This window comes from Salmo salar, chromosome ssa09 (assembly GCF_905237065.1).
Source record: "Salmo salar chromosome ssa09, Ssal_v3.1, whole genome shotgun sequence".
NCBI lineage: Eukaryota > Metazoa > Chordata > Actinopteri > Salmoniformes > Salmonidae > Salmo > Salmo salar.
The window spans coordinates 32,127,501-32,138,816 of record NC_059450.1 but is presented as its reverse complement, the minus strand read 5'-3'; the positions used below and the strand labels follow the sequence as shown (position 1 = coordinate 32,138,816).

The following is an 11,316-nucleotide window of genomic DNA, read 5'->3' as shown; positions in this document are numbered from 1 at the left end:
GGGAACTTTTATTTCAGCTCATGGAACATGGTACCAACACTTTGAGTTTATATATTTTTTCAATTATAAATATATATATACACACACACACAGTACCAGTCACAAGGGTTTTTCTTTATTTTTACTTTTTCTACATTGTAGAATAAACTATGAAATAACACACGTGGAATCATGTAGTAACCAAAAAAGTCTTAAACAAATCAAAATATATTTGAGATTCTTCAAAGTAGCCACCCTTTGCCTTGACAGCTTTGCACACTCCTGGCATTCTCTCAACCAGCTTCACCTGGAGTTCCCGCATATGCTGAGCACTTGTTGGCTGCTTTTCATTCACTCTGCGGTCCAATTCATCCTAAACCGTCTCAATTGTGTTGAGGTCGGGGGATTGTAGAGGCCAGGTCATCTGATGCAGCACTCCATCACTCTCCTTCCTGGTCAAATAGCCCTTACACAGCCTGGAGGTGTGTTGTGTCATTGTCCTGTTGAAAAACAAATGATAGTCCCACTAAACGCAAACCAGATGGGATGGCATTTTGCTGTAGAATGCTGTGGTAGCCATGCTGGTTAAGTGTGCCTTGAATTCTAAAATAAATCACCAACAGTGTCACCAGCAAAGCACCATCACACCACCTGCATGCTTCACTGTGGTGTTCACACATGAGGCGATCATCCGTTCACCTACTCTGCGTCTCACAAAGACATGGCGGTTGGAACCAAAAATCTTAAATTTGGACTCATCAGACCAAAGGACAGATTTCAACGTGTCTAATGTCCATTGCTTGTGTTTCTTGGCCCAAGCAAGTCTCTTCTTCTGAGGCCTGATTTATGCAGTCTCCTCTGAACAGTTGATGTTCAGATGTGTCTGTTACTTGAATTGCGTGAAGCATTTATTTAGGTTGCAACCTGAGGCTGGTAACTCTAATGAACTTATCCTCTCTGGGTCTTCCTTTCCTGTGGCGGTCCTCAAGAGAGCCAGTTTCATCATAGTGCTTGATGGTTTTTGTGACTGCACTTGAAGAAACGTTCAAAGTTCTTACTTTCTGGATTGACTGACCTTCATGTCTTAAAGTAATGATGGACTATCATTTCTCTGCTTATTTGTGCTGTTCTTGCCATAATATGGACTTGGTCTTTTACCAAATAGGGCTATCTTCTGTATACCATCCCGACCTTGCCACAACACAACTGATTGGCACAAACGCATTAAGAAGGAAAGAAATTCCACAAATAAACATTTAACAAGGCACACTTGTTAATTGAAATGCATTCTGGTTGAGAGAATGCCAAGAGTGTGCAACGCTGTTTGGCAAAGGGTTGCTACTTTGAAGAGTCTCTCAAATTAGTTATTTTCTGTATCTCCTTGCTAATGTAGGTAGGATTAATTTGTACAATACCATATTCTGTGATAATTGACAAATAGTTTCAAAAAGTAAAAGGTTTAACTCATTGCAATATCATCACATCTATTTTAGTCTACTCTCCTTGTATTTTATATTCTATTCTATTCATCCCAAAAGCATCAACCCACTGGGCATACTGGTTGAATTAATGAAATTACGTTGAATTGACATCTGCACAATGGGACGCTTTTCTACCCTAATGGGGCACTACCAGGCCTATACAGAAGATGGCGTACGTGTGCTATCGTCAAGGAATATCATGGTGGACTGCAGAGAAGCTTCCATTATCCTGCTTGTTGTTCATGGTGTATATTTCAAAACTGGAGTTGATTTTGATAGTGTTGATGAAATATGTCTCGTTGCATTGTATTCCCCTAAGGCTAATTGTAACCTTTTTTATCAACCATCTTTACCTGTACCTTAGTATCCTCTGACTGGACTCCGACTTTCCGAAAAATTACCATTCCATATATTTACCAGAAGGAAAGACAAGTGTACAACAGATGTTATATTAGAGTTTTTTTATTTGGGCCTTGCTATGCGGGATCCTTGTGTCGTCCCAACTCTGACGTCACTGAATTGAAGTTGTTTATCTAATCTAATGGTTTAAGGTTAGGGCAGGGTTCAAACGATCCCGGATAGCACTAGACTTTTCCTTTTGGTGCATATTTTTGAGGACAATTCTATTGAAATACAGACATTTAAATAATATATTATATGTCTGTGAAAATATCATTACACATTTTGAACAAAAAAACCGAAAGAAAATAAAAAACATTCTACAAACATGAGCAGGCCAGGCTGTAATACATTTTCATGAATATAAAAATACATATTTTCATGTTGCGGCTAGGACATGTTTCCCCACCAGGTGGTGGACTTTCATCACTTCTCGCCTGAGGGGGGTTGTGTGACTGGGACATCGAATTAATTAAACTGAACAAACTGTTCTCAAAACTACTGCAGATCCTGCAATTTAGGTTTCAAGCAGATATGAGCTTAAATAATTAATGAATGTGACAAATAGATTCTAGTCCTGTCACATGAAATGTTGATTGTGTTGCATTGCTCTTCAGCTACTCTATTTTACTTTCATACTACACCATGTCAATCAGAGGCTGCTGGGAGGAGCTATAGGAGGACAGGCTCTTTGTAATGGCTGGGATGGTATGAATGGAACGGAGTCAAACATGTTTCCATATGTTTAATGTGTTTGATACCATTCCATTTATGATATTCCAGCCATTGCAATGAGCCTATCCTCCTATTGCTCCCCCCACCAGCCTCCACTGATGTCAATGCAGTCCAACAATGACCAAACCCTGTAATCATATTCCCAGCTGTATAAGAAACGAGAGCATATTTCAACACCATTTAGACTCAAGCTTGGAGAAATGTTAAAAAACTTTATTATGAAAGTAAACCAAACTCAATTTTTTTCTTCTCAAAATCATTTATTTACTATAATACATAGCAGATGTTAAAATCTTAAGAGTTTGTACACCGGCTTGAATGAGGCAGATCTTATGAATAAAATACGGTTGCGTTTTATTGAAACAACACAAAAGGTATATTCTATCTAGCAGCTGCACACTCCTTTCTCCCCTTCCACCACATTATCTGGAGTGTCTCTATAGAGAAGAATAACAATAATAGGTTGTCTGAAATGGCATCCTATTCCCTATATAGTGCACTTCTTTTGACCAGGATCCATAGGGCTTTGGTGAAATGTAGTGAACTACGTAGGGAATAGGGTGCCATTTAAGTCACAGGCATAGTCTTGAGTCTTAAAAATGTCTTCGATCTGTCAATCTGTTTCCCCCTTCATCCCACCACGCTCCTCTCTCCCTCTACTTACACTTTTCCTTTCCAGAACATTCTAAGCAGCATCTTTTACTTATAGCAAAACAAAATTCTGTACCATTTACAAAGGAGCAATGGTTCTTTATTCATAAGATAAATGGCATTAAGTCCACAGTCAATTAATCTAACCCAAACATTTTTTGTACATCAAACCACAAATAAATCTGATTATAGTAGGTTTTACAAGATTATACAGAATTTCAGTACCCCATGGTATTTTGCTATATCAGCAATCTTATCTGCTGATATATATATATATACTTATATATATATATACTTATATATATATACTTATATATAATTTTCCCCCCTCTATTTAAGGGAAACAATTAGACAGATAACCAAAATATGATATTAAGAGTTAACTTTCATGGCAAAAAGAATGAATGAACAATAGATAGAATTTCAGCCCTGTTTCAATGTTCCCTCAATCAAGTTAGATAAAAAAAATATCATCTGAATGAAAGCGGTTAATATTGAGTTGTAAATTCAGTCTTTTTTTTTATTGTTCATTTTTTTGGAGGCAAAAAAATACATGCAAATTTAGTTGAACAAACAGAAGAACAACACAAAGGTCTCTTATTGGTGAGTATCACCACCGCCAAGACATTTCATCAATTACACAAAAAAAGTAGAACAGAACAAAACAAGAGAGACCGAGACTGCTTTGCAATGCGTTCATTTGAGAGTTAACACAGAGATGTGCCAGTAGGGTTCTAGTAGTGGGATGCTTCCTTCATAAGCTTCAGGAATTGCATGAGTTCTGCTCCAATAGGAGATAGGAGGCCAGTCTGTCTGTCTGTCTTATGTCCCGGTCTGGTGCAGTACAGCATCAGTCTTTCACATAGAGTCCCCTCCCTCCCAAACAGTGCGAGGCGTTGGGAGCAGGTAGAGAGACAAAGCCTGCCAACGTTCACTGTCTTTCTGTCCCTCAAACCGTTCAGATAAAAATGTAAATCATACTGGTAAAAATACAAGAATCCATCATCATCATTGCCAAATCATACAAAAATAAACAAGCAGAAGAATGTCTACGCTGGTAGAAGTATCATAACAGATGGTGCACCATCTAACGTCAAGTTCACTTGAATGAATAAAGGGTTTAAAAAACAAAACACAACTAGTATAAATATATTTTACTTATATTTTGGAAGGTGTTGTAGAATTTAGCAAATCATTTTTGCATCGGATGTTTTTGTCCATCTGCTGGAGGCATACAGCATCCTTATTACTGTGTATTACTGTACAGCACTGAATGACAAAAAATACATTTGTTTTGATGTTGTCTTTTGTTCCTGGGGGATAGCTCGATGAGTCAGTCACCCCTGAATCCAGTCAGTCGCCCAGAAAGGGGAGCAGAGAACAAAGTTGATCATTTAGTAATGTTGTTGTTTTGTTTTGCAGTCAGAGGGACTCCAAAGGGAGGGGAAAGGAGGACACATCACATCACCCTATGTCCCCCCACCAGCCCAGCCTTACCCCTACCCCACCTGGGTCCTCCAATCCTGGGGCTTGGGGGGGATGGGTGGGTGGGTGGGGGGTCTATATGAGTGGTTCAGGCTGCAGGGACATACTGTGTTGGATCTGCTGGGGCTGAAGAGGAGGGGGCAGCTGCAGGGGCCTCAGGGCCTCCACCATGCTGTGACAGTGGTGGGGTGGTGGGGTGCTCTCGGTGCTGGAGCTCTCCTGGATGTCTCCGCCGTAGAAGAAGTAGTGGTTCTGTTGGATGAAGGACTCGATGACAGACTGGTTGAGCTTGGTGGTGGAGAGTGTGTCCTTGTTCTCAAAGTCGGGACGCATCAGCGTGGGCCAGAAGCAGATGGATAGATTGTCGGCCGTCATCAGGGTGGTCTTACTCTGCTGGCTCACCCTGGGGAAACACACAATTTCACTAATTTATTCCAACCATACTTATTTTGTACTTTATTTTAAAAATAAAGAATCAGGTACTCAATTAGAGGTGAGTGGAGAGAAGTCAGAGAAGTGAACTCTGGTCTCCAGAACAGTAGCTATACACTAAATATACCTTCCTAATATTGAGTTGCATTCTTGATACACACAGGAAACTGTTGAGCGTGAAAAACCCAGCAGCGTTGCGGTTCTTGACACAAACCGGTGCGCCTGGCACCTACTACCATACCCCGTTCAAAGGCACTTCAATATTTGGTCTTGTCCATTCACCCTCGTCTCAATTGCCTTAAGGCTTAAATATCCTTCTTTAACCGGTCTCCTCCCCTTCATCTGCACTGATTGAAGTGGATTTAACAAGTGATCTCAATAAGGGATCATAGCTTTCACCTGGTCAGTCTCTGTCATGGAAAGAGCAGGTGCTCTTAATGTTTGTATACTCAGTGTATATCACAACAGAAAACTGCATTATGTTCATTTAGCATCTCCCTACTGAACACGACCTGGTCCAACTACAGGACTGTATGACATGCTTGTTTTTATGACTACTGTCACATAACAAACATCATGTATACTTTGCAGCTTACTTCAGACATACTTCAAATTGCACCCAGTATCAGTCAGCTGAAGGCCTGAGACTGTTTCTGATCTAGGGTCACAGGGTTGTCTCTTACCTGTTCAGGTGAGTGATGACGTATTTAAACACCTCGTAGTTCACTGCAGGGAACTTCCTCACTATTTCTTTCAGCACTTGGAGTCTTTCTATGTGGTCCACAATTTCTGAAAGGAAGAGGAGGAGAACAGAGTTAGCTTTTTACTCATTCCTTCCCTTGGGAGAAGAAGAAAAAATGAAAGGAGTATCATGAAGCCAACAGGGCTGCCAATGACCTCCCACACAAGAAACATTCAAACACTAGCTAGACCTTCAGCAGATACAACACCAGCCCACTAGGTTGACAGTACTACATACCAAAATACATAGTCCATGAGCCGGACCCCCAGATTGGGGCTGTCGGTATCATCTGGGGGCACAATGTCTCATAGTGATTTCCTTGTCACTCTTTCTCTAATTAATAACAGCATCAATATGCACTCCTGTTGGATGAGTAGGAATAACTCCACGTAAGATTGCCAAGTAATAAGAGACGTAGGGACAAACCATGCATTAGGACGTCAACTAATTTAACATATCATCTACAGTGAGGGGGGAAAGTATTTGATCCCCTGCTGATTTTGTACGTTTGCCCACTGACAAAGAAATGATCAGTCTATAATTTTAATGGTAGGTTTATTTGAACAGTGAGAGACAGAATAACAACAAAAAATCCAGAAAAACGCATGTCAAAATGTTTATAAATTGATTTGCATTTTAATGAGGGAAATAAGTATTTGACCCCTCTGCAAAACATGACTTAGTACTTGGTGGCAAAACCCTTGTTGGCAATCACAGAGGTCAGACGTTTCTTGTAGTCGGCCACCAGGTTTGCACACATCTCAGGAGGGATTTTGTCCCACTCCTCTTTGCAGATCTTTTCCAAGTCATTAAGGTTTCGAGGCTGACGTTTGGCAACTCGAACCTTCAGCTCCCTTCACAGATTTTCTATGGGATTAAGGTCTGGAGACTGGCTAGGCCACTCCAGGACCTTAATGTGCTTCTTCTTGAGCCACTCCTTTGTTGCCTTGGCCGTGTGTTTTGGGTCATTGTCATGCTGGAATACCCATCCACGACCCATTTTCAATGCCCTGGCTGAGGGAAGGAGGTTCTCACCCAAGATTTGACGGTACATGGCCCCGTCCATCGTCCCTTTGATGCGGTGAAGTTGTCCTGTCCCCTTAGTAGAAAAACACCCCCAAAGCATAATGTTTCCACCTCCATGTTTGACGGTGGGGATGGTGTTCTTGGGGTCATAGGCAGCATTCCTCCTCCTCCAAACATGGCGAGTTGAGTTGATGCCAAAGAGCTCCATTTTGGTCTCATCTGACCACAACACTTTCACCCAGTTGTCCTCTGAATCATTCAGATGTTCATTGGCAAACTTCAGATGGGCATGTATATGTGCTTTCTTGAGCAGGGGGACCTTGCGGGCGCTGCAGGATTTCAGTCCTTCACGGCGTAGTGTGTTACCAATTGTTTTCTTGGTGACTACGGTCCCAGCTGCCTTGAGATCATTGACAAGATCCTCCCGTGTAGTTCTGGGCTGATTCCTCACCGTTCTCATGATCATTGCAACTCCACGAGGTGAGATCTTGCATGGAGCCCCAGGCCAAGGGAGATTGACAGTTATTTTGTGTTTCTTCCATTTGCGAATAATCGCACCAACTGTTGTCACCTTCTCACCAAGCTGCTTGGCGATGGTCTTGTAGCCCATTCCAGCCTTGTGTAGGTCTACAATCTTGTCCCTGACATCCTTGGAGAGCTCTTTGGTCTTGGCCATGGTGGAGAGTTTGGAATCTGATTGATTGATTGCTTCTGTGGACAGGTGTCTTTTATACAGGTAACAAACTGAGATTAGGAGCACTCCCTTTAAGAGTGTGCTCCTAATCTCAGCTCGTTACCTGTATAAAAGACACCTGGGAGCCAGAAATCTTTCTGATTGAGAGGGGGTCAAATACTTATTTCCCTCATTAAAATGCAAATCAATTTATAACATTTTTGACATGCGTTTTTCTGGATTCTTTTGTTGTTATTCTGTCTCTCACTGTTCAAATAAACCTACCATTAAAATTATAGACTTATCATTTCTTTGTCAGTGGCAAACGTACAAAATCAGCAGGGGATCAAATACTTTTTTCCCTCACTGTAATATTAGACCAATCAGATACACTTTATCACAGCCTGTCAATTAACTCTGACCAAGGTGCTATTGTGGAGGTCAACCGGCCCAGACTACTGGGCTAATCAATAGTTAGAACGTCATGAGAGGAATATGAGTGTTTGTGTTACGTGTCCCAGAGCAGAGCACTGGGCACCAAGGCTGGCCTGGGCCTGAGACTAACGCTGCATCCCAAATGGCAACCTATTTCATTTATAGTGCACTACTTTGACCAAAGTACTACACTCCATAGGGAATAGGGTCGTATTTGGGACGTAGTCTGAGACTTGGAGGTCCTAGTCCAAACACCTCCACATTACGCTGCTAGCAGAATTACAATTTCTACAGCGCTGCTCCAAACTCTGAGAGACAAGCTCCAGGACTCTCCCCTCTGTCTACATACAGAGAGAGAGAAGTGTGTATACATACAGAGAGAGAGAAGTGTGTATACATACAGAGAGAGAAGTGTGCATACATACAGAGAGAAATGTGTGTATACATACAGAGAGAGAAAAGTGTGTATACATACAGAGAGAGAGAGAGAAGTGTGTATACATATATAGAGAGAGAGAGAGAGAGAGAGAGAGCTATTTATACATATATATAGAAAGAAGTGTGTATACATACAGAGAGAGAGAGAGAGAGAGAGAGAAGTGTGTATACATTCATACATACAGAGAGAGAGAGAAGTGTGTATACATACATACAGAGAGAAAAGTGTGTATACATACAGAGAGAGAAAAGTATGTAAACAAACAGAGAGAGAAAAGTATGTAAACAAACAGAGAGAGAAGTGTGTATACATACAGAGAGAGAAGTGTGTATACATACAGAGAGAGAAGTGTGTATTCATACAGAAAGAGAAAAGTGTGTATGCATACAGAGAGAAAAGTGTGTATTCATATAGAGAGAGAGAAAGGTGTGTATACATACAGAGAGAAGTGTGTATACATACAGACAGAGAGAGAAGTGTGTATACATACAGACAGAGAGAGAAGTGTGTATACATTCATACATACAGAGAGAAAGAGAAGTGTGTATACATACATACATACATACATACATACATACATACATACAGAGAGAGAAAAGTGTGTATACATACAGAGAGAGAAAAGTATGTAAACAAACAGAGAGAGAAAAGTATGTAAACAAACAGAGAGAGAGAAGTGTGTATACATACAGAGAGAGAGAGAAGTGTGTATACATACAGAGAGAGAGAGAAAGAAGTGTGTATATATACAGAGAGAAAAAGAGAAGTGTGTATACATACAGAGAGAGAGAGAAAAGTGTGTATACATACAGAGAGAGAGAGAAGTGTGTATACATACAGAGAGAGAGAGAAAAGTGTGTATACATACAGAGAGAGAGAAGTGTGTATACATAGAGAGAGAAGTGTGTATACATACAGAGAGAGAAGTGTGTATACATACAGAGAGAAATGTGTGTATACATACAGAGAGAGAAAAGTGTGTATACATACAGAGAGAGAGAGAAGTGTGTATACATATATATATATAGAGAGAGAGAGCTATTTATACATATATAGAGAGAGAAGTGTGTATACATACAGAGAGAGAGAGAGAGAGAAGTGTGTATACATTCATACATACAGAGAGAGAGAAGTGTGTATACATTCATACATACAGAGAGAGAGAAGTGTGTATACATACAGAGAGAGACAGAAGTGTGTACACACACATACAGAGAGAGAGAGAGAAGTGTGTATACATAGAGAGAGAGAAGGGTGTATGCATACAGAGAGAGAAAGAGAAGTGTGTATATAGAGAGAGAAGTGTGTATACATACAGAGAGAGAAAAGTATGTAAACAGAGAGAGAAAAGTGTGTATACAGAGAGAGAGAAGTGAAGTGAAGTGTATACATACAGAGAGAGAAAAGTGTGTATGCATACAGAGAGAGAGAGAGAAGTGTGCATACATACAGAGAGAGAGAAGTGTATATACATACAGAGAGAGAAAGGTGTGTGTATACATACAGAGAGAGAAAGGTGTGTGTATACATACAGAGAGAGGGAAGTGTGTATACATACAGAGAGAGAAGTGTGTATACATACATACATACAGAGAGAGAGAAGTGTGTATACATACATACATACATACAGAGAGAGAGAAGTGTGTATACATACAGAGAGAGAGAAGTGTGTATACATACAGAGAGAGAGAAGTGTGTATACATACAGAGAGAGAGAAGTGTGTATACATACAGAGAGAGAGAGAGAGAAGTGTTTACACATACAGAGAGAAAGGTGTGTATACAGAGAGAGAGAAGTGTGTATACAGAGAGAGAGAGAGAAGTGTGCATACATACAGAGAGAGAGAGAGAGAGAGAGAGGTGTGTATACATACAGAGAGAGGTGTGTATACATACAGAGAGAGAGAGAAGTGTATATACATACAGAGAGAGAAAGGTGTGTGTATACATACAGAGAGAGAGAAGTGTGTATACATACAGAGAGAGAAGTGTGTATACATACAGAGAGAGAAGTGTGTATACATACATACAGAGAGAGAGAAGTGTGTATACATACACAGAGAGAGAGAAGTGTGTATACATACACAGAGAGAGAGAAGTGTGTATACATACACAGAGAGAGAGAGAAGTGTGTATACATACACAGAGAGAGAGAAGTATGTATACATACAGAGAGAGAGAGAGAAGTGTGTAAACATACAGAGAGAGAGAAGTGTGTATACATACAGAGAGAGAAGTGTGTATACATACAGAGAGAGAAGTGTGTATTCATACAGAGAGAGAGAATTGTGTATACATACAGAGAGAGAAGTGTATATACATAAATACATACAGAGAGAGAAAAGTGTGTATACATACAGAGAGAGAGAAGTGTGTATACATACAGAGAGAGAGGTGTGTATACATACAGAGAGAGAGAAGTGTGTATACATACAGAGAGAGAGGTGTGTATACATACAGAGAGAGACGTGTGTATTCATACAGAGAGAGAAAAGTGTGTATACATACAGAGAGAAAAGTGTGTATACATACAGAGAGAGAGAAGTTTGTGCTCATACACAGAGAGAGAGAGAAGTGTGTATTCATACAGATAGAGAAAAGTGTGTATACATACAGAGAGAGAAGTGTGTATTCATACAGAGAGAGAAGTGTGTATACATACAGAGAGAGAAGTGTGTATTCAGACAGAGAGAGAAGTGTGTATACATACAGAGAGAGAAGTGTGTATTCATACAGAGAGAGAAGTGTGTATACATACACAGAGAGAGAGAAGTGTGTATACATACACAGAGAGAGAGAGAAGTGTGTATACATACACAGAGAGAGAGAAGTATGTATA

At 40.3% G+C, this 11,316-nt stretch overlaps 1 protein-coding gene across 2 annotated transcripts in view; it reads right to left on the bottom strand.

The window, feature by feature from the left end:
• Window positions 1-2,833: 2,833 nt before the first annotated feature.
• Window positions 2,834-11,316, bottom strand: part of LOC106611209 (rho GTPase-activating protein 5) — an 82,344-nt gene continuing 73,861 nt past the window's right edge. Inside the window, exons 6-7 of one of the 2 annotated variants that reach the window (XM_045723596.1) lie at window positions 5,846-5,951; window positions 2,834-5,133 (exon numbers count right to left, since the gene is read on the bottom strand). In XM_045723596.1, the coding sequence (XP_045579552.1) occupies window positions 4,806-5,133; window positions 5,846-5,951 (434 nt within the window). In that variant the 3' untranslated portion in view covers window positions 2,834-4,805. The remainder of the gene's footprint in view (window positions 5,134-5,845; window positions 5,952-11,316) is intronic. The other variant, XR_006770988.1, reaches the window with a different exon arrangement.